This window comes from Oratosquilla oratoria, chromosome 24, assembly GCF_046742065.1.
Source record: "Oratosquilla oratoria isolate Oo_2021 chromosome 24, ASM4674206v1, whole genome shotgun sequence".
NCBI classification, from domain to species: Eukaryota; Metazoa; Arthropoda; class Malacostraca; order Stomatopoda; family Squillidae; genus Oratosquilla; species Oratosquilla oratoria.
In genome coordinates this window covers 48,176,845-48,200,577 of record NC_134800.1, presented here as the reverse complement: position 1 = coordinate 48,200,577, position 23,733 = coordinate 48,176,845, and the positions used below count along the sequence as shown (strand labels likewise).

The following is a 23,733-nucleotide window of genomic DNA, read 5'->3' as shown; positions in this document are numbered from 1 at the left end:
AGAAGAGATTTGAAAAAGAACAGCTTTCCTCACAGAGCAATAGACAGTTGGAACAAGTTAGATGAGAAAGTGGTGTGTGCAAAAACAATACATGAATTTAAAAATAGTTTAGATAAAATGAGATATGAAGACGGGACCCCACGAGCATAGCTCCCCTTCCCGTAAAATACAACTAGGTAAATACACACACACACACGCGCGCACGCACACACATACACACAAGAAAACAACCATAAGCAACGAGGAAGGGACTAATCATTTGAACAGTAATCACATCACCCTAATACTCTGTATGATCTCTATCTTCTCTTGGACTAGAAAGTGTAATTGTGAACAGAAAGACAGATTAAAACTCCCCGTTTTTATTAAGTTCTCACCGAATAAAGGAAACACAGAATATTCTCAAAGAGAAACAGACAGGATAAAAAAGAATATTTACAGCATTGTGCATCCTCAAGACTAAAGATATATATATGTATATATACATATTGTTTCTGTTAAATTGCTTGTCGACCACGTCTTAATATGCCGGAGCTGCCTCCTGAGGCAATATCAAAATAGGTTTTCAATGGTACCAGTTTATTCACAACAAATATGTCACGGTCGGCCCACAATGACGTCACATTTGACCACCACGCTGACGTAGATCACATACACATAAACAACACTTAGGGGATTGTTTATTGCTACACCGTCTGTAAAGCGACTGGCAAGTAGAAGGCCAGCAAGCCCCACTCGGTGAGGTCCAGCCAATTTAAGTTAATGTAGCCCAGCACGACCCCACTGGACCATGGTAGTTAGCCAGCGATGACCACTTACGCACACACACACACATACACACACACATACATACACACACACATACACACAGGGAAATAACCATAGGCGACGAAGGAGGAGACGGAGTCGGTCGCTAGAAGAGCCCAGCCTTCTTCTTGAGGTTCACCCGCTTCCACTTCGGGAGACTTGTGAACTCGTCCTTGGAACAGCCAAAGGCTTTGGTGAACTCGGCGTCGCTAAGGTAGTCCTGAAGAGAAGAACAGAGAAACTTGAGATAAGAGTATCGCTTCGTAAAGGTGGCGGCACACTAGGCTATCATGCTACTTGCTTTTGCTACTTCGTTTGAGTATAAGTGAATTCGGTTACAATATTCTAGACTTCAGTAAGAGCACCTCAACAATGTGTCTAACATTTGTATAGGTTTAGCTTCTCTTAGTTCGTCATTCAGCTTCTCACTATATGACGCAAGAGTAATTTGACATTTGGAAATTCAATATATATATATATATATATATATATATATATACATATATATATATGTATATATATATATATATATATATATATATATATATACAGTATATATATACATATTTGTACAACACTGAATGGGTCCCAGTGAACAGATATTAATTTTTATCAACTACAATTCTTTTTAATTCTAAGCCATCAGCATCGAGAGACTCGAGTAGGCCAACATGCAGAAATTGAAACGTGGTACAGCCAAGGACTCGATTTGTCACGTGCTAGCACAAGGTTCGAGTCCTTGGCAGTACCACGTTTCAATTTCTCCATGTTGGCCTCTTCGAGTCTATGTTGATGTCTTAAAATTAAAGTGAATTGTGGTTGATATATATATATATATATATATATATATATATATATATATATATATTTATATATGTATATATCCTAACCGAGGTCGTTTCTACTTAAACGAAATAACAAGAACATACTAACGAGAAATGCCTAATATGCCACCACCTTAAGAAAACATTATCACCGTCTTTATGAAAATACGCCTTCAATTAGTACCGACACGACGTTAGTATGGAAGCGTTGTGTAAATCCTAGTCAATATTTCGCAATAGGTGACCATCTAATCCTAAAGTATCCTAACCCAAATTCAATGTAACATAAACTAAGCTAACTTAAATCTATCGCAAACCGTAGCCATAACTTAATGTTGTCAACCACTTCGGTGTTCAGCGTGCACACGCGCGTACACACATATATGGAGCGAGCAGTACGCCAACGTCTTCAAGCCAACTCTCGAGGATCTCAAGCCAAAGGACATTCTATTGTCCCTAGTGACCCGAGGACTAGAATAGAGGATCATCACCAATCCTCTCCAAAAACTTCCAGTTCCCTTCCTCCGCTATAATCTTCGTAGTCGAGCAACAATTTCATAAATGTATATTTTTGCCTGGGTGAACAGAAATAATATCTACTTCCGCATGCTATTTCATCTTATTCATGAGTATTTCCCGATACCACCTTTATTCTAACAGTATGTGTATCTTCATTCCAAGGTTCTGCAAAAAATCTTGTATTATTTCTTATCTTCCATGAGTATCGTCTTCAAGCCAACTCTCGAGGGACCCTCTATTGTTCCTCCGGATCTCAAGTCAAGGGGCATTCAATTGTCCCTAGTGACCCGAGGACTAGACTTTCCAGCCAACGCCCAGGACACCTGCATCGGACAAAAGAGACCGCGCTCCTCGACTACAATGGAAACTGCGTCTGTCCGGCGCCTGTCATCGTCGCTCAATCCGAGACGATGAAATTTTTTTCTCAATGTGAATATGGCAACCCCTGTATTTATATGTAAATATATGTAGAATCTGGCAACCCCCCCAAGGTTTCTTCGAAGGTTGCATTGTATTTATAAACCAGAGAGAACATTGGAACAGTAAAGAAAAGAGCCCGCTTAGACTTTGCTTCTCCAAACACTAGTACCTTAATAATGTAAATAGGAACTACAAATCTACACTAAACCTAAACTAGACCAAACCTAATCCCAACCTAAACTAAACCTTACTTACACCCAATTTAAACATAAACTAGATGTAACTTAGTCTCATCGAAACTTAACCAAAGACCTAAAAATCTAGAAGATAATGATCTCGGTGATATTATCCACTTCATCTACCAAGAACAGTTTCTATATTGGTACGACATTACATTCATCAACCATGCTGTGACACTCCGTCAGGTAAATATAATTGTGGATTCCACCCAATAGTAAAGTCTTTAAAGGGTTTAATTAAGGCACAACTTACTTGCATGCAATCGTTTAGTGTAACTGTAAAGACAAGCCAAGGTGTTGTGAGTGAGGTATGATGCCTTACCTCCTTCTGGGTGGGGTCCACGCCTTCCGGAAGCTTGTCCGGGTCCTTTTCTTGAAGCGTGACTAGTGGGTAGGTCCTCCCGCCGTCATTTCCGACACCAGAGGAGGAGACGAGAACGGTAGCCCCTGGCGAGGCCTCCTTCAGGCGATCGCAGATGTCCGCGTAGGTCATGTTGTTCTAAAGGAGAAGGAAAAGGGTTAGTGTTGGGTCGAGGTCATTAGATACATCCTGCCACACTGTGTTATGTGTAGTTCCCACCTCGGTAGGGAAACTTAGATGGAATCCTAGCCCTCCTTCACCTAGACCTGCCGGGGCTTGCCAGGGTGGATGCACAAGGTAAAAACATAAACATTGATTACGCATGAAATCTTACCACCATTACTCTTTTCTCACCCTAGGTTTCTTTTAACTTAGGGTTCCGATCATGACAACTGATGTGTAGATCGTATAGTAGCATTAAAAGTGAGCAGTACAACTGTTCAATATATCTAACTAGTGAAGATGTACAGATGACCGGGAGAGGTGGTTACCGCTGCTGGGCAGTGGATATAGCTAGTGCAGCTGGATAGTGAAAACTGGATAGTGTAGCTGTAAAGTAGGTGCAAAGTGTAGGGCCTAAGGGCGTGTGCGTGAGGTCAAGCCAAAATTAAAGTACAATCGATTATCTTTTCGCTTCTGCAGGTGAAAAGATAATTACTTTTAAAGTAACTGGTACCCAAGTGAAATCCGTAAGAGGCCTTGTGGCCTTTGACCTATGGGCAAGAATAAGGAGGAAGAGGAGGAGGAGGAGAAGGTGGAGAAAGAAGATGATGAGAAGGAGAAGGAAAAGGAAGAGAAGGGAAAATAAAAGGAAAAGAAGATCTTGAGAGAAAGAGAAGTAGAAGGAAAAGAAGTGAAGTCAGAGTGTAAAGAATCTGTTGAGAACGACAACGCCACTTGTTCCGATGGGAACGTTGAAGGGGGGCGGGAGACCAAATGCCGACAACTCACATTCCAGAGGTCATTGTCCCAAGCGCCGAAGAAACCGGTGAAGTTGGGAGGTTCGTAACCCTGCTTCAGGCGGACGATGGGCGTGCCTTTGTCCCGTCCTGCCGGATCCGTGCGAAGGTACTCCATGGCCAATTTCTCGGATTCCCTCTGCTCCACCTGCAGAAAGACGTCATTTTCTGTTATCGCAAGCATTATTGTTATTACTGTTATCATTATATGACAGGGACCAACGACGGGGAATTGGGAGCGGTGTCTCAGTAAGACAGATGCACGAGAGTCATTTCGCTGTCATCGCTTGTCTTCAAAACTCGTCGACACTCTCACTTAAGTGAAGTTTGGGCCGCACTAAATGATGACACTGGGTCTATGAACCTGGCCCCCAAAATTGTTCTCTAATCACTATTAACTTTGTAATTTCCTACACCAGGGGTGGGTAACCCTTGGCACCCGTACAAAGCCTAGCACGCGAAACGCAGAGCTCACCTTAAAACAAATAACTAATAAATCTAACTTCTTTTGTGTGACCATTGGTAACCGCATGATGAGCTGGGCGGTGGACTGGGGCCCTCCTGGGAGGTGAAGGGTAAGGGCCCTCCTGGGAAGTGAAGGGCAGGGGACCTCCTGGGAGGTGAAGGGCGGGGGCCTTCCTGGGAGGTGGAGGGCAAGGGCCCTCCTGGGAGGTGAAGGACAGGGCCCTCCTGGTAGATGAAAGACGGGGGCCACCTGGGACCTAAAAGGCGGGGGCCCTCCTGGGAGGTGAAGGGCGGGGTTCTCCTGGGAGGTGAAGGGCGGGGCCCTCCTGGGAGATGAGGGGCGTGGAGCCTTTACTTGTATGGTTCATACTCCGTTAGCACGCGAGAAGCTTTTGTATCAAAGATTTGACTGATTTTGGCACCAACATTCAAAAAGTTTGCCCACCCTTGTCCTACACCTTTTCACATAAGAAGACGACCAACTGTTCATCTCCTGTTAAAACTCTCAAGCGATGACATAGAAACGGTCCCATGTTAATGCAACAAAGAGATCACAAAGATCTAATGGTGGGCGGATCGTTAGAAGCCCTTTTGGGGCTGCGGGTTTCCTGTCATCGAAACTGAAGGCAATAACTATTATTCTTACTATTACTACTACTACTACTAATGCTACTGCTTGTGTTACTGTATCTGTTATTCTCCATTGTGTATGGAGAGAGTTGGAAACACTAAGGCAAGAGTTTAGAGATGCACAGAGACAGTAAGAGAGAAAGGGTTGAAAGGAAAACTCAAGGGCTCAACTATAACAAAGAAAAAAATTAGAGAAAGATAGACAGACAGATAGATATAAGGAGGGATAGAGACACAGAGGGAGAGAGGGAGAGAGGGATAGGAGAGACAGAGGGACAGAGACAAAAATAAGCAACTGGCCTTATTTGAATTGATACCAATCCAGAGGAAGATGGTGTCCCAAGCATCAAGGAGCATGACGTCATCGTCCACTAGGTCCTCTTGTGTGAAGCTCACAACTTCTTCCGCTGCAATAAGAGAAACATATATACACATATATTTCATGCCAGAGGCCGCCATCTATTTTCCCTCATCATACAGCCCGTGTACCTTACCTTCAAAACTTCCCCTCTGGTAATTTTCGCTTCAGCTGAAGGTCACAAGAATAGAAACGCTGGTAAACTACGACCCATAACAACAACAACAATTAGCTGAAGGCATATTGGACCTACAATTTCATAAGATGAAAATTCATCCCATATTTTGTTCATTTACAAAATCCTCGTAAAGGTCATTGTTTGTTTGTATGTATGTATGTATGTATGTATGTATATATATATATATATATATATATATATATATATATATATATATATATATATATATATATATATGTATGTATGTATATAATGTGGGCAAATAATATGTTTGAAAGATAAAAATGGAGAAATCATTAAATGCAGGGACAGAATGGTAAAAAAGTAGAAGAATTTTACCAAGAGCTTTACTCGTCGAAGACCGTAGTTGAGTCAGTAAATTCATGTGTAAGCGTTAGTAGTGTACCAGAGATTACAAAGGAAGAAGTAGAATTTGTTCTAAAAACTATGGAATAAGGAAAAGCACCTGGGAAAGATGGTATATCGATAGATCTGTTGAAAGACGCAGGAAAATTAGTTCATATTAGATTAGCTCAGTTGTACACCCAGTGCTTACATCAAGAAAGCGTTCCTGATGCGTGGTGCAATGCTATAGTGATTTTGCTTCATAAAAAAGGAGACCAGAAGGACCTTAGTAACTATCGACCGAATAGCTTGCTATCAAACGTATATAAAGTATTCTCCAAGATCCTTACAAATAGACTAAGTCAAGTTTTAGATGGAAACCAACCGAAACAACAGGCAGGCTTTAGGAGCGGATACTCGGCTCTAGACCATTTGCAGGTCATAAACCAATTAATCGAGAAAACGACAGAATACAATATACCCCTGTGTTTAGCTTTTGTAGATTACGAGAAGGCCTTTGACTCGGTAGAACAAATAGCAATACTAAACTCGCTACGCAAGCAGGGTACAAACGAGCAGATCGTAAGAGTTTTAGAAAAGATCTATGCGAAAGGTACCGCTATAATTCGACTACATAAAGATACAGAAAAGATCAAGATCGAGAAAGGAGTACGGCAAGGCGCTACAATTTCACCCACACTATTTACAGCTTGCTTGGAAGATATTTTCAGAAGATTGAGTTGGGAAAAGAAAGGTTTAAAAATTAATGGCGAATATTTGAACCACCTAAGATTTGCGGATGACATTATTCTTTTTTCAGAAAGAGCAGAAGACTGATCTAAACAAGGAAAGTCTCAAAGTAGGTTTAAAATGAATAAAAGTAAAACCAAAGTAATGTTTAACACGAAAGTTCAAAGTAGAGAGATTGTAATTGATAGTGAGAGTCTTGAAGAAGTTGAGGAGTATAATCATTTAGGGTAGATAGTGAAAGTGACGAAAGATCATGATAATGAAATAAAAAGACGCATTACAATTGGCTGGAAAGTGTTTGGTAAATATAATAAAATACTGAGAGGCCCTCTACCTCTATGTTTGAAACGTAAAGTTTACAATCAATGCATTCTACCAGCAATAATCTACGGGTGTGAGACTTGGAAACTAACGAAGGCGATGGAAGCAAAATTAAGGACTGCACAGAGGAGAATGGAGAGATCATTGGTTGGAATAACGCTGAGAGACTGAAAGAGAGCAAGTTGGGTGAGAGAACAGACTAGAGTGAAAGATATTGTGGAGGCGGTAAAAGAGAGGAAGTGGAATTGGGCAGGTAAGTTAGTGCGAACGACTGATGAGCGATGGAGCAAGTGTGTTACTGAGTGGACGCCACGAGATAGGAAGCGTGGAAGAGGGAGACCAGACAGAAGGTGGAGAGATGAGATCGAAAAGTTTGCAGGAGTGACGTGGCAGAGGATGGCGCGGTCGTATGAATCATGGAATGCTATGAAGGAGGCCTTTGTTCAGCAGTGGACTCAGGATGGCTAATTTGACTGATTGATTGATTGATGTAATATGACAAGCTGTGTGATGCCACAGTGTTTGAGCTCCATGTGACCACTACTCGGAGCAGCAACACTAACTCTTTCATGGAGGCCTCCGACTGCTTGGGAGAATAGATGAAGTCTTACCCTCGAAGACGCCACTGGCGTTGGAGCACTGGAAGAGGCGGACCTGCATCGTGTGGTCCTCAACTTTGAGACGCTCACCAGAAGCGTACTCTTCTTTGCCACCCAAAAGCTTCCAGAAGTCACTCTTTTCCGAACCTGAGGAGCAATAGGAACTTTCATTGATTTTGGTTTGTCCTGGCCCCACAGAAAACACACACACACACACACACACACACACACACACACACACACACACACACACACACACACACACACACACACACACACACACACACACACACACACACACACACACACACACACACATGCCCACACACACACACGCATCAATACAAACTCTCAGCACTTGTGCTAATGCTTTTGCTAACACCATCAGACACTAACATTAACACTATTCTTACCTTTGATCTTAGTTCTAACCCTATTAGTATCAGTGATTCTAACACCATCAAACACCATAACTAACAATATTCTCAACTTTGATCTTAGTCAGTGAATCTAACACCAACACAGTTACATCCCTACCCTACTAGTATCACTGACCGTAACACTAGCTCACTATACTTACATTCTCATCCATCCCCACACCAACAAAAAGAGCACAAACGAAGAAAGCTTTACCTTCGGAGACGACTGTGACTTCGCCACGGCCTTTGGCGAGGGACTTGGCCAACTCCCTCTCGTCCCCCGTGGAGCCCTTTCCACACCACACCTGGGTCCCTTGTGGTGTTACCACCAGGAAACAGTCGTTGCTGTTGAGTGATGCCGCGCGGAAGTCCACCTAGCGGTGGACAGGAGAAGCTTTAGACAGAGGTGAGGAAGTTGACGAGATAGAGGCGATTTCATTCAGGTTTCTTTAGGACCCCATGATATGGAAAGGTCATGACTGTTCCTACTAAACTGCCTCCTCTTCGATAACCCACTTAAGATGATTATTCTAGTTAGAACAAGAACTGGTTTACTAATAAGAGTAGTTAACGAATGGAATGGAATTAGTAACCGAGATGTAGTGAGCCCTGAAACTATTGGTTGGGGACGATAGGTGCTAATGGGGATGGAACTGCCTAGTCTGGGCCTTATGGCCTCTTGCAGTCTCCTTCATTCTTATGTTCTTATGGGTAAGACCCTATGAAGGGTGTCGTTAGGCATCACTTCATACCTGCAAATAGATTTATATATTTTGTTCTGGTTAAAACAAGACGATTTTATTCAAATGGGGTGGGGTATCATCCGATGTTGAGAAGGTTAACCTTTTCGCCGTGGATGAGGTTTCCTTCAACCGAATGAAATCGCCTGACGGCAGCTAGAATAAACATAATTCATAAAACGAAGCAGAGGAGTGGACCGCGATAGGTTTCAGATAATTCTTATCCCTAAATGCTCGTTTACATGGGGCAAGTTGAGAGGCAAGTCAAGTGTGCAAGTTACTTGAATTGGAGAGGAAAGCGAGCAAGTATATGTTCACAGAGTCCACTTGTCTCTGAGTTTGCCTGTGTGAACATGTACTTGCTCGTTTTCCTCTCCAGTTCAAGTAACTTGCACACTTGACTTGCCTCTCAACTTACCTCGTGTAAACGAGACAGGTCAGGAGCAGACGAGCGACTTTGTGGCGCCACATTACGGCGCCGGGGATGTTCCGGGCATGTGACTCCCCGTAGATTTCTTTGGGCTCGTCCGCTCCCCGGCCTTCGGAGCCATTGTCCCTTAGGACGAAGAGAATATCCTGGTGTCAGGTTATGGTCCTTACCTGGATGGCCTTGGTGGACCCTTGCGTCGTGCCTCTGACATGTAACATGAATCGATCTCCGAGGGACACGTCCCTCCCGTCGACACCTGCAGCGGGAGAAGGAGGAACCTCGTCAGTGAATGAAGTTACTCGACCGCCCCAAGCTCTCTCTCCGTAACGGCGGGCATCAGAGGTGCGGTAGGTCAGCGTCGCATATATGTGCTAGCACCTCATCAGTAAGATCGAACTGGTTACACTGAGTACAGACTTCATTCACAACAACAGCCATTCCAACATACCAAAAATTGACATGCAATTCTCATCACACATGTCAACTCACCAAGCCGAATTAAGTCGTCATGGTGAGGTACAGAGGCTGCATCGTCCCTTAGGGGATAAGCTGGCCCTGCAGTGGATCATTGAGGCTGAACTACTACTACTATTACTAATAAGTTTACCACAACTTGGGGAAGATCTGTCATATATATATATATATATATATATATATATATATATATATATGTATATATATATATATATATATATATATATATATAAATATATATAGATATATATATATATATATATATATATACATAATGCAGCAAGGCACAGTTCTATTTTGGTTGTTGTTGGACTACTCTATTCACGTTTTTATCAACAGAAACTGTCGGAGTTTCTCATGGTCTGAATAGAATCACCTGACGGCAGTAAGAATAAAAACAGAAAGAACAGTTACTGACAGTATTACTTTTCTTTAACTCCTTCAACTCAGTGATGTATCTAGAGGACTAGATCCCAAACCGGAGGATTGTATGCTGCTGAGGGGTCGGGGAGAGTCCTGAAGGAAGTTGGCATGGACCGTGACCCCCTTCAGAGTCCGATCCCTTAATCGATTAAAATAGCATGTTATCAGCTAGAACAAAGCCAACGAAGTGCTTCACACCTACGCGATTCAAGTGAGTTCGTTTGAGTAGAAATGACTTCGGTTACAATATTTAATTCCTCGAATCTCCAAATGTCAAATCACCTTTGCGTCATATATTGGAAAGCTGATTGACGAGCTATGAGAGGTTAAATCTATGAGAATATTGGACACATTGTTGATTTGTAAACTTATGGAAGTCTAGAACACAGTAAGCGAAGTCGTTTTCCAACTTTTCAAATTCACAACATTTGACGAGAATCGTGACAGCGTGATCAGGGCTTCAGGTCGATTTTTATCATTGGCTCGAAAGACCATAAGGTCGATTTTACCGTCAAAGGACGACGAGAAACCGCCCTTGTAGATGATGAGCTTCCCTTTGAAGATGGCCATGAAGTGAGGCGGTTCCTTGGCCTGGGTGACGCGGACCTGCACAGCGCGACCCGAGAGCTTCTGGTCGAGTTCGACAGACTTGAGCGCCGCAGTACCCGCTTCGTCCGAAGACGCTTCGTTCCCCTGTGACCAAGGAGGAGGACTCCGTCAGTAAAGACAACTGTGACATTAATTGATCTTATTTCTACGTATCTAACAAAGGCTTTTTCTTCCTTATAAGGGAGGTAGCCAAATCAAAAGATACGTACCTACTCCCACCCACTCCATACCCACCCTCTACCCTTTCCTCCCATCCCACCTTAGCTCATTGTGGGTCAAGGTATAGATCATGTTTACCTATTACTAACTCATCACCCCACTCCCACAAAGTGGGAAGTGAGAAATCCCCGTAAGGGCAAGCCCTGTCAGTTGCCTTTTTTATTTTTATTTATTTATTTATCTATTTATTTATTTATTTATTTATTTATTTATTTATTTATTTATTTATTTTTATCTATTTATTTTTTCTTTGTTATTATTTTTTTAAGGCCGATGTTTGGGCCGCCTCCCAGCCTGGCCAGGACAACCGCAGTAGGTCTCGGGAATCGAACTCATGACCACCAGCTCATGAGTTCGACATGGTATCCACTGGGCTACTAAATAATGAATTTATTTATTTAATTTCTTTCTCATTCCTCAAGTGATTTATTGATGTATCTATTGATCTATTTCTTCAGTAGTTGGTGGAATACTAGTAGATAGTATACCCCGGTTACAATCAGGTAGTAGACATAGACCACTTACAGTGCAGTGGTAGATGATACAATCTACTTACGATCCAGTAGTAGATGAGGTAGTGTTCGGAGTTACCCTCGAGGTAGGCGTAGAGGATGACGTAGCAATCGCCCATGTAGAACTCACCATGGTTGGACTCAGGGACCTCCACGAGGTCGAACTTGCGCACCCTGAGGTCAAGAAAGAGGTCAAAGACGAGGTCAAGAGGAAAGCCAAGAAGGAGATAAAGAAGGTCAAGTAGGAGGTCAAGGACAAGATCAAGGTCAATGATGAGGTCAAGAAGGTCGAGGACGAGGTCAAAGAGAAGGTCAAGGGCGAGGACAAGGAAGAGGTCAAGGAGGTTAAGGACGAGATCAAGAAGGTCAAGAACGAGGTCAAGGTCAAGGACGAGGTCAAAGAGGAGGTCAAGGACGAGGCCAAGGATGAGGTCAAGGAAGAGGTCAAGGAGGATGTCAAGTAGTAAGTCAAAGAGGATGTCATGGAAAAAGTAGTAGGTCAAGAAGGAGGTCAAAAAGAACGTCAAGGAGGAGGTCAAGTAGTAAGTCAAAGTGGGGAGCATGGAAGAAGTCAAGGAGAAGGTCAAGAAGCATGTTAAGAAGGAGATCAAGTAGGAGGTCAAGGAGAAAGTCAAGAAGGTCAAGGGAAAGGGGGTTAAGGAGAAGGTCAAGGAGAAGCTTCGAAAAAGAGTTCAAGGTCAAGGTTCCCCCTCCCTTGCCCTCTCCTTTCAACTTCCTTCCCCTCTCCCTCTCCCTCTCTCCCTTCTCCCCTCCCTTTTCTTCCCCTCCCTTCCCCTTTCCCCTTCCTTCTCTCCCTTCTCCCCCTCCCTTCTCCCCTCCCTTCCCCTCTCCCCCTCCCTTCCTCTCTCCCCCCTTCCTCTCTCCTCCTCCCTTCCCCCTCCCATCCCTTCCCCTCTTCCCTTCCCTTTCCCTCTCACCCTCCCTTCCCCTCTTCCCCTCTCTTCCCTTCCCCCTTCCCTCTCCTCCTACGAAGAACTTCCTCACCTCCAGACCTCCTTCTGGCCGCTGCCGTCGTCCATCATCTGGCACTTGGCCGCCATGGCCGGCTGGGCGTGGAGGGACTCCGCGTCGAAGGTCGTCTGCACCGTCTTGGCCACTTTGCTCGCTGCCGGAAGGAGAGGGCCGCGTTAGAACGAGCCGGCCCTTGATGGCCTGCGGCTGGAGGAAGAAGCGGGGAGCAGGAGGTCGCAACCAGGCACTGGGGAGTGGGGGGGGGCTTATGGGGTCAGAGAAGCAAATCAGTGGGGGGAAGAGGTCACAAGCAGGCACTGGGGAGGGGAACGTATGGGGGACAGAGGGACAATTCGAAGGGACAAGGGAGCGTACAGGATGTACGGAGGGGGGCATATGGGAGCACAGGGGTGTGGGTACAGAGAGACACATGGGGGGGATAGTGACACAATGGGGCTCCGTGGGGTGGGGGGGGGTTGCAAGGATCACAAAGTGTTACAATGGGGCCGGAAAGGGAGTTTGAAGAGGCACGGAGGAGAAAGGAGGGGGAGTAGGAAGACACAGGGGGACGAGGGGGGGGGAGTGGGAGGATGTAAGGGGAACGTAGGGGGATGCAGGAGGACTCTGGGGTCGTGGGAGAGGGTGAAGAAGTAGCGAACTGAGGTTAGACAACTCACTGGACACCTGTCTGCCGAAGCCCACCGACTGTGCTTTGTCCCTCCAGTTCCTGAAGAGCGTCTTGAAGTCTCCCGGTTCGCCCCCGTCAATCACCCGGGTCACTGGCGTGCTGCAGAAACAAAGGTTATAATAGGTCATGCCGAAGTTTACAGGTCAATTGAGGTCATGCTATATCCGACGCGAAGTTGAGTGTAAGAAAGGGCAGGTCATGAGCATTGGAAGGCCATGGCAGGTCAAACAGAAATTTACAGGTCAACTGAGGTCATGCTATATCCGACGCGAATTCGAATGGAAGAAAGGTCATTGGGAGGTCATGAGGAATGGGAGGTCATGATATAGGTTGAGGTCACGTGAATGAGGTCAGTGTCACCTCCCACAGGAAGTAAATTCGTTGTCGATTCTTACAGAAATCGAACTCGCCATCGTTTACGAAAAATGAGTTCATTATCACTCTCAGCAACATACGGCGTCGACATCTCCTTCAGGAGGCGACCCTGTCATCACCTTCTTCAGACACCTCGAGATGACCTCCTACAGGAGCAACCTACGCATTCCTTCAGCATCACTTAGAGAAATCACCTTCGTCATCACCTACGGAAGGCGACTTCGTCACCAACTACGAAAGGTAACTTCGTCACCAACTACGAAAGGCAACTTCATTATCTCCTACTCGAAGGGACCTCAGGACAAACGTTACCTCTGGGGGTATTCCTTTTTCTTGACGAAGCCCTGGGCGTTCCTCATGGCCTCCTGGCGTTCCTTGGCTGTGGCTCTCTTGCCGACCCACACCCAGATTCCATCGCGTCCGTTGTCAACGATGAAAGAGTCCTGCGGAGAGATGAAGGGCATGGTGAGTAATAACTGTGGGAGTGCTGTGTCTTACTGCATTGCCTCTGACCCGAGTGGTACGCCGTAGGAGAGAGGGATTACCCCTCATCCTCACAAAGTTAAGATAGAGGGGACAACAAATAGGTATGCTTTGAATTGGTCAGCCATTTAAATGGGGGGAAGGACCTTTTGGTATATTTGGTGTGTATGTGTGTGTGTGTGTGTGTGTGTGTGTGTGTGTGTGTGTGTGTGTGTGTGTGTGTGTGTGTGTGTGTGTGTGTGTGTGTGTGCGTGTGCGTGTGCGTGCAGAAGAAATCATGCAACTCAATCTTCAATCCAGCGAGAGTCATAAAACAACAAAGAGAAAAAACCGACATCGTCACTTTACGAGCCGACTGTACATCTTACGTTAGAGTCGAGGTCTGTCTGGAAGAGAGGCCCGTGTTTGACTTCGGTGACCTTGAGTGTGCCATCGGCATCGGAGCACTTAAAGAGCTTCAGCTCCTCGCAGAGTCTTCGTGCCTTCCGGAGAAAGAAAGAAATAATCGTAGTTCGAACTTTACCAAAGGTACAGTGAAAGAAAAAAGTATCTTTCTAGGTTTGTCTGAAGATAGATGAAACATGGCAAAACATTATGAGAAACGTCTAGGGGCTGCTAGCCGATTCTTATAATGTTTCGCCATGTTTCGGACAAACCTGGAAGTTGTTAGAAATTGTTCAAATGGTTAGAGGAAGACCTCTTGTGCTGGTGGCTCACGTTCATTCTGGAAGCCCTCTGGATTCTATCTGAAGACCTTAAAGACGCCCCAGAGGGTTACAACCTCTCTCCAGTTTCTGCAAAAGGATTTTCATAAGGACACCCAAGGATTTTCTCGAAAAGAGTTTAAATTTCTAATAAGACTTCGATTGTCTTGAGGTCTTCTGAATCTCTTGTAGTCTCCCAAAGGATCCCAAGAAGATTCTTCAGTCTCCTGAACAATTTCCGTTGGCTTTTTCGGAAAGATTTTCGAGTTTCTTGAAGAATAGCACAATGAAGATGACACTCGACTTACCACTGCTTCGTCCTTAGGGGCTTTCGTTGCTGGAATGACTTGCTTGTTGTTGAGGGGCAGGTGCTGGTTGAAGGCTTTCTTCTCGTCCTCGGGGAGACCTTGCTCCTGGCCGTCCTCGATAACCACAACACTGCCTCCGCCGTGCTCCTCCCGCAGGGACCCCGCGAACTGAGGACAAAAGATCGGTAACCTATCAAGAATGTAAGTACTTACCCAGAGCCCTGGTCCCTAAGAGCCAAAAACAAAATTCTTCTTTGATGCACCGTTCTTGGTGCCCCTGCATAAAGTTGTTTGTAACTTGAAACTAAATAAAACACTTCTTCCAGGGGAAGAAGGTGGGGAATATTGGGTACCTATGACTCCTCATATTCCCCCTATAACCCCAGGGAATTCCCACAGTGCCCCTAGAAGACCTCTTTCCTTACCTTGGCCCCTTGGATTTTCTCCATGTTGTTGGAGGTGCGGCCGGTCCAGACGAACATAATCGTCTTCGTGTCGAGTACGTAGACATCCCCGTCGTTCATGGCACCCCAGGAGATCTGCGTGGCAATGGACACATCGTTAACACACCTGTTTCCATCATCATTACACCCTTTCACTAAAATGACGCCCCTACTTGTTACAGCGACTCAATATCATATCATAGTTTAGGAGTACAAGGTCTGGTCATTCCTAGCGAAGCGGAGCACGTCGTTAACTCACCTGCTACCATCATCATTACAACCTTTCATTAAAGTGGCGCTCCCACGTAAAAGCCTCGTTAGCATAGCTATCATCATTACTCTACTTGTTACAGTGACTTATGAATGACGTCAACAGGATGTTTAGAGATCCGGAACATCTGCGGCACCTTATTGATGTAGGTGTTACCACTGATTTTGCTACGGCGATGATGCCACTTCGTAAGCACCAACATCTAGGTAACAAAAGTCTTGCCGAAGCACCTTGGTACTTGTGAATACTCTTTCCTCCACAGACAAGGTGATACCAACCACAAATTTTATTTAGAATTTTATCTACAATTTCATTCATCTAAGAGATTGTCACCAAAACTGGAATGGGTATCCAAAGAAAGTACCTGGAATGGATTAGAAAAAAAAAATAATCTAGGAGTTTCCCGAAGGACCCGAGACTAGAACAAGTTTCCAACCTAAACAGAAGCTAGAATGAGTTCCCAGCAGATAAAAGATAATCCAGAAGGAGTTTCCTAAAGGATCCAAGACAATTTCCAACTTGAACCGAAGCTGGAATGGGCTTCCAGCAGGTAAAAGATAATTCAGGAGTTTCCCAAGGGACCCAAGACTATTTCCAACCCGAACCGAAGCTGGAATGTGCTTCCAGCAGGTAAAAGATAATCCAGAAGGAGTTTCCCAAAGGATCCAAGACTATTTCCAACTTAAGCCGAAGCTGAAATGGGCTTCCAGCAGGTAAAATATATTCAGAAGGAGTTTCCCAAAGGACCCAAGACTATTTCCAACTCAAACCAAAGCTGGAATGTGCTTCCAGCAGGTAAAAGATAATCCAGAAGGAGTTTCCCAAAGAACCCAAGACTATTTCCAACCCGAACCGAAGCTGGAATGTGCTTTCAGCAGGTAAAAGATAATCCAGAAGGAGTTTCCCAAAGGACCCAAGACTATTTCCAACCCAAACTGAAGCTGGAATGGGCTTCCAGCAGGTAAAAGATAATCCAGAAGGAGTTTCCCAAAGGACCCAAGACTATTTCCAACCCGAACAAGCTGGAATGTGCTTCCAGAAGGTAAAAGATAATCCAGAAGGAGTTTCCCAAAGGACCCAAGACTATTTCCAACCCGAACCGAAGCTGGAATGGGCTTTCAGCAGGTAAAAGATAATCCAGAGGGAGTTTCCCAAAGGACTCAAGACTATTTCCAACCCAAACCGAAGCTGGAATGGGCTTTCAGCAGGTAAAAGATAATCCAGAAGGAGTTTCCCAAAGGACCCAAGACTATTTCCAACCCAAACTGAAGCTGGAATGGGCTTCCAGAAGGTAAAAGATAATCCAGAAGGAGTTTCCCAAAGGACCCAAGACTATTTCCAACCCGAATAAGCTGGAATGTGCTTCCAGAAGGTAAAAGATAATCCAGAAGGAGTTTCCCGAAGGACCCAAGACTATTTCCAACCCGAACCGAAGCTGGAATGGGCTTTCAGCAGGTAAAAGATAATCCAGAGGGAGTTTCCCAAAGGACTCAAGACTATTTCCAACCCAAACTGAAGCTGGAATGTGCTTTCAGCAGGTAAAAGATAATCCAGAAGGAGTTTCCCAAAGGACTCAAGACTATTTCCAACCCAAACTGAAGCTGGAATGGGCTTCCAGCAGGTAAAAGATATTTCAGAAGGAGTTTCCCAAAGGACCCAAGACTATTTCCAACCCAAACTGAAGCTGGAATGGGCTTTCAGCATAAAAGATAGATAATCCAGATGGAGTTTCCCATAGGACTCAAGACTATTTCCAACCCAAACCGAAGCTGGAATGGGCTTTCAGCAGGTAAAAGATAATCCAGAAGGAGTTTCCCAAAGGACCCAAGACTATTTCCAACCCAAACTGAAGCTGGAATGGGCTTCCAGAAGGTAAAAGATAATCCAGAAGGAGTTTCCCAAAGGACCCAAGACTATTTCCAACCCGAATAAGCTGGAATGTGCTTCCAGAAGGTAAAGGATAATCCAGAAGGAGTTTCCCGAAGGACCCAAGACTATTTCCAACCCGAACCGAAGCTGGAATGGGCTTTCAGCAGGTAAAAGATAATCCAGAGGGAGTTTCCCAAAGGACTCAAGACTATTTCCAACCCAAACCGAAGCTGGAATGTGCTTTCAGCAGGTAAAAGATAATCCAGAAGGAGTTTCCCAAAGGACTCAAGACTATTTCCAACCCAAACTGAAGCTGGAATGGGCTTCCAGCAGGTAAAAGATATTTCAGAAGGAGTTTCCCAAAGGACCCAAGACTATTTCCAACCCAAACTGAAGCTGGAATGGGCTTTCAGCAGGTAAAAGATAATCCAGAGGGAGTTTCCCAAAGGACTCAAGACTATTTCCAACTCAAACTGAAGCTGGAATGTGCTTTCAGCAGGTAAAAGATAATCCAGAAGGAGTTTCCCAAAGGACTCAAGACTATTTCCAACCCAAACTGAAGCTGGAATGGGCTTCCAGCAGGTAAAAGATATTTCAGAAGGAGTTTCCCAAAGGACCCAAGACTATTTCCAACCCAAACTGAAGCTGGAATGTGCTTTCAGTAGGTAAAAGATAATCCAGAAGGAGTTTCCCAAAGGACCAAAGACTATTTCCAACCCAAACTAAAGCTGGAATAGACCTCTCACTCCTCACCTCATTGAGTTCCCGGACGACACAGGTCCTCTTGCCTTTGCAGTGGTAGAGCGTCGGCTTGAAGTCGTCCGTCACGTGCCTGAAGCCGGACGCCACGCCACCCTTCAGCACTCTGCCGACATGACACGTGTCAGATGAGAAGATATCACAGGAAAGGAGGAAGCAAAAAAAAAAAAAAAAAAAAAAAAGAGAGAACCCATATGTTTATTAAAGTGCTTATAATATTCCAGCTATGTAACGTCTACATTCGCATTGTCTATGTTTTTATACCCGGCACCATTACTAAATTACATTTACATTAATACGTTCTTCTGTATGGGATACTCTCAGAAACGTAGATTCACCAATATCTTAGATTCCTCACACACGTGTCAAAATCGCATCCAAAAACAAACACACAAACGTCTCTGAGCTTTCCATCACAACACAAGACTGACGTCTCACCTAATGCCGCTCTTGAAGTAGGACAGGAACTTCTTGCTCTCCGAGCCCTCCGTCTCCCGATGCTGCACGGGTGATCCTCCAAGGAGGACATCCAACTCGACAGCCTTGATGGCCGCCACGCCGGCCTCGTCCTGAGAAGTCTCGGAACCAAGCCAGAAGTGAATGTGAATGTCGAGGCTACTTCGTGCCGGCCGGGGCTGTCGAGAGGAAACGATATGCGTTTTACCTATATCTATATCTATATCTACGTCTATATCTATATCTATATCTATATCTATATCTATACCTATATCTATATTCATATTCACATCTATATCTACGTCTATATCTATGTCTATATCTATGATACCTATGTATCTACATCTATATCTATATATCTATATCTGTATATGGGTACGAGTATATCTATAGCCACACCTATATCTGTATATCTACATCTACATCTATATCTATATCTAAATCTATCTGTATCTACATCTATATGTCTATATCTACATAGTGCGTGCATACACTTACCTATATCTATAAAATCTACATCTACACCTATATATGTATAAATCTATCTATATCTACATCTATATGTCTATATCTATATAGTGCGTGCATACACTTACCTATATCTATAAAATCTACATCTACATCTATATCTATGTCTAAATCTATCTATATCTACATCTATACGTCTATATCTATATAGTGCGTGCATACACTTACTGGGTCAGAGGCGAGTAGGGCCTTCCCCGGCTCGGCCATGGCGAGGACGAGGTACGAGTCACCGCGGTGGAACTTGCCGAATTGCTCCCGGGCCATCGCCGTTAGGCCGAGGTTCTGCGACGGTAACAGTAATAGTAATGGTTAAAGTAACGGTAACAGCAACAGTAGTAGTAATACACACACACACACACACACACACACACACACACACACACACACACACACACACACACACACACACACACACACACACACACACACACAACACATATATTCATCTTATCAACCACAATAACTTATTTAATTTTAATTCCTTGCAAACATGATCGAGACTAATATGAGCCTGATGGAAGCATATTTGGAAACTGATAAGCTGTCTGGCTAAGGACTTGAACCTAGCCGATATGTAACAAATGGACAGTGACTTAACCAACTGCGCTATCAAGAGGGATATGTATACACGTCTGTGTGTGTGTGCATCTATATGTCTGTGTGCATGTAGAAGTGTATTACATTTTTATTCATACATACATAAAAGAACGACCCACTCACCTCTACCCTCCATACTAGGAAGCCCGTGGTCTGCTGGGGTATATTGAAGAAGGCTGGATCCTTCACAGCGTCTTGCACCATACTGTGTACTTCACGTATCTGTGTAACATATGAGTGTGTTACTTGGGCAAGGTGACGTAGAGAGGGTGATGCGCGGTTTCGTTTGTATACTTTATTCTAGTAAAGGTACTACGTGTGTCATAGGCAAACGTGGCGTGGTGGTCCCCGAAGTGGGGGAAGACCGACCGCCAAGGCCTAGTGACGCATAACAAGCTGAGTACAGAGAACTAACTAACTGGCTTGCCCGCTCGGGGCAGGCGGTATATACACAAGGGACTGACCCGACTCCATGACCAGACGCAACCTAATTGCAGTGACCCTTTCTGGCTTGCCAATACCAGCGTCAGGTCCTATACACTCCAACTCCAAATGCAAACATGCTTGTGGGGTACATGTACGCCACACCTACAGGAAGAACACACCGACGTTCATTAACGTTCTTCGTCAGGTTGAGAGAAGGGACGCCTCATCCCCGGAGGGGTAGAATAAATGAATTAAATTTTTGGTCAAGTATCTAGGTAATTTGCTTTTTTCATTTGATGGTGTTACCTATAAAATGGTCTTTGTTATTTATGGTGTCAGGTCCTGTCAGTGTAAAATAAACAGATAAATGAATTGGTAAATAAATAGATAGATGAATTAATAAATAAATGAATAGATAGATAAATAAATAAATAGAAAAATTAGATAAATAATAAATAAATGAATAAACAAATAAATAAATGAATATTTGAATGGATACATATACAAATCACTAAAACGATAGAATGTTGATGAACTTCCTGTCCTGACTGTACACAGTCAACAACCAAACCGGAAATTCCGTTATATTCAAACCATATCCGGCATGTAACGGGTACCAATATTCCGTTAAATTCAAATCATATCCTGCATGTAATGGGTTCGCAGTATTTGGTAGATAAGGCAACATAAGGTCTTTTTCTTTATCAGTTGTTACTTGTGATTGTATGGAATGGGACCTATTGTCTTTATCAAATGGTCTATGTAAAACGTCCTCCACTTTTGAGGGAAAACGTATATACGTTTAGGCGTAGTGTAATCATGTCTTTTGGTCGTAGATTTAAGACTTAGATAAGTTACGATCTATCATCCCTTTCCATAAAGTTATCTAAGGTCAGCTGTATAATCCCCCCCCCCACACACACACTGATCAACTGTAGAATCTTTACACTAACATGGGCTCGATTAGGTTAGGTTAGGTTAGGTTTGGTTTGGTTAAATTGTGTTTGGTTAGGTTGGGTTAGGTCAGGTTAGGTTAGGCTAGGTCAGGTTAGGTTAGGCTAGGTTAGGTCAGTTCAGCGTAAGTTAGGTTAGAACTCACGAAGCATAATCAGTTGTAGAATATTAAGTTAGGTTAGGTTAGGTCAGGTCAGGTCAGGTCAGGTTAGGTTAGGTTAGGTTAGGTCAGGTTAGTTTAGGTCAGGTTAGGTTTGGTGAGGTTAGGTTACGTTAGGTTAGGTCACGTTAGGTAAGGTCAGGTTAGGTTAGGTTAGGTATTACGAGCCATAATCAACTGTAGAATATTAGGCTAGGTTAGGTTAGGTTAGGTCAGGTTAGGTTATTAGTTTATGCATCACGAGCCATAATCACCTATAAAATGTCCACACCAGGAACACTTAATTGTTCAATTTCCATCCCGAGCGCATGCGTGTGTGTGGAAATTCTATAATTGATGCGTTATCTAATCTTCTCTTACGACCAATAGTTTCAGCTCTCACTCTATCACGGTTACTAAGTCAATTCCATTTGTTAACCACTCTATTAGTAAATTTGTTTGTGAAATGGCAGTCGCCACCTTCCCCTCCCTCCCACTTTCATCAACCATGTCAGTCTCTGCAGAGATAATCTGTTTTTATCTCCAATATTTTTAAATTTTATCTTTTTTTTTCTTCTAAAATTCCTCTTCATAAGATGTGTCTGAAGATGTCAAAAACGCTTATCTCGTTCCTTCAGTCCTAAAAGTTAATTATTTTTTTGATTAAGAACATTTGACAATAACTATGATAAATTATTCTTTTCATTTCGTTAAAGAGAAAAATTAAGATTAAGATTAATGAACTAATTAATCACTAACCTGATTTACATCGTCTGACGTTGCTCAGAATAAATGTTTTAAAGATTGTGTTTCTGAATGTAATTCAGAAGCGTAACGTCACGTAGAATAACGTAACATAACGTTACGTAACGTAACGTAACAATCCTTAACGTAACGCGACGAAGCTTAACATAACGATCCACATCACAAGAGAAGTGGATAATTGATTTGAAGATTATGATATTTGTTTCCAAATGCTATCTACCATATAAATACACACACACACACACACACACACACACACACACACACACACACTTCAGCGAATGGACGGCTTGGATGACGTTCTGAAGAAAACTGAAGTCTGTGGATCCCAACGCAAAGAGAAGTGCCTAGTGTTTTTACAGGGTGGGGGGGGGGGGGAATTGCTCGTGGAGTAGTGGGAAAGTAGGGAAAGAGGAAAAGGGGAGGGATTACTGAGGGAAATGGAAGGAAATGAGGAGGGAGTAGACTTGGCCCAGACAGACAAGCGAAAGGTAAACAAAAGATTGAGTGAGGATGAAATGTCTAATAAAAATGTAAAGATTAGAAGTATAGAGAGGAGCAATACAGTAGAAAGTGACGAGAATATGTTCCAGGGATTTAAAGAGGGTGGGGGGGACACAACCCCCCCGACTGATAAGACTAGAGGAGAGAGTTGATAAGGTGATCGAGGACTTGGAACGTAAGTTAGGTAATGTTGACTCCATTTTCCATAGAATTGAAAGGTTGGAACAACTAGAGAAGGCTAACAGAAACTTAACTGAAGAAATAGAGGACCTAAAAAGACAGTTAGGAAATGTAAAGGAGGAGAATGAGAAATTGAAGAAGAATAGTAATGAAAACAGAGAGAAAATAGCTACAGAAGCTAAAAATTGGAGAACAACCCAAGAAGGGAATAAGGTTTCATTCACTGACATAGTCAAACAGCAATTGAAAGAACATAATGAAGACTCAGTTATTAAAGTGATGAGACAGAAGGAGAATATAGTAAGAGAATTAGCTGACAAAAAGAAATGTATAATTATATTAGGAATGGAAGAGAAACATAACCCAGATAGAACCGCAAGAATCAAGGAGGAAAATGAAAGAGTAAGCAGTTTATTAAAATTAGTCCAGGAAGATGAACCAGAAATTATAAAGGAAATTGAGGAAAAATTCAGACTCGGAAAATATAGTACAGATAAGACCAGACCAATTAAGATTAAATTCAGGTCACAAACAACGGCAGAGAAAATTCTATCCAAGACAGGGAAACTAGCAACAAATGATCAATATAAAAAGGTATGGATAAAAAGAGAAATGAATAAGGAGGAAAGAGAGGCAGAAAAGCAGAAAAGACTTGAAGCTAAGGCAAAAAACGAGGAAAGAACGGAGTCAGAGAAAGAGAGATTCTATTGG

General features: G+C 43.4%; 1 protein-coding gene across 2 annotated transcripts in view; it reads right to left on the bottom strand.

Moving 5' to 3' along the window:
* Nucleotides 1-346: 346 nt before the first annotated feature.
* The window catches only part of LOC143038620 (advillin-like), a 33,470-nt gene continuing 10,083 nt past the window's right edge, over nucleotides 347-23,733 (bottom strand). Inside the window, exons 2-20 of one of the 2 annotated variants that reach the window (XM_076208080.1) lie at nucleotides 20,178-20,276; nucleotides 19,626-19,739; nucleotides 18,912-19,108; nucleotides 18,465-18,579; nucleotides 15,557-15,667; nucleotides 15,132-15,299; nucleotides 14,488-14,601; nucleotides 13,949-14,079; nucleotides 13,251-13,360; nucleotides 12,607-12,727; nucleotides 11,646-11,775; nucleotides 10,771-10,954; nucleotides 9,535-9,620; nucleotides 8,409-8,568; nucleotides 7,788-7,922; nucleotides 5,525-5,631; nucleotides 4,122-4,277; nucleotides 3,132-3,308; nucleotides 347-1,027 (exon numbers count right to left, since the gene is read on the bottom strand). In XM_076208080.1, coding sequence (XP_076064195.1) covers nucleotides 914-1,027; nucleotides 3,132-3,308; nucleotides 4,122-4,277; nucleotides 5,525-5,631; nucleotides 7,788-7,922; nucleotides 8,409-8,568; nucleotides 9,535-9,620; nucleotides 10,771-10,954; nucleotides 11,646-11,775; nucleotides 12,607-12,727; nucleotides 13,251-13,360; nucleotides 13,949-14,079; nucleotides 14,488-14,601; nucleotides 15,132-15,299; nucleotides 15,557-15,667; nucleotides 18,465-18,579; nucleotides 18,912-19,108; nucleotides 19,626-19,739; nucleotides 20,178-20,258 — 2,511 coding nt within the window. In that variant the 5' untranslated portion in view covers nucleotides 20,259-20,276 and the 3' untranslated portion in view covers nucleotides 347-913. Of the gene's footprint in view, nucleotides 1,028-3,131; nucleotides 3,309-4,121; nucleotides 4,278-5,524; nucleotides 5,632-7,787; nucleotides 7,923-8,408; nucleotides 8,569-9,534; nucleotides 9,621-10,770; nucleotides 10,955-11,645; nucleotides 11,776-12,606; nucleotides 12,728-13,250; nucleotides 13,361-13,948; nucleotides 14,080-14,487; nucleotides 14,602-15,131; nucleotides 15,300-15,556; nucleotides 15,671-18,464; nucleotides 18,580-18,911; nucleotides 19,109-19,625; nucleotides 19,740-20,177; nucleotides 20,277-23,733 lie in introns of both variants that reach the window. The other variant, XM_076208079.1, reaches the window with a different exon arrangement.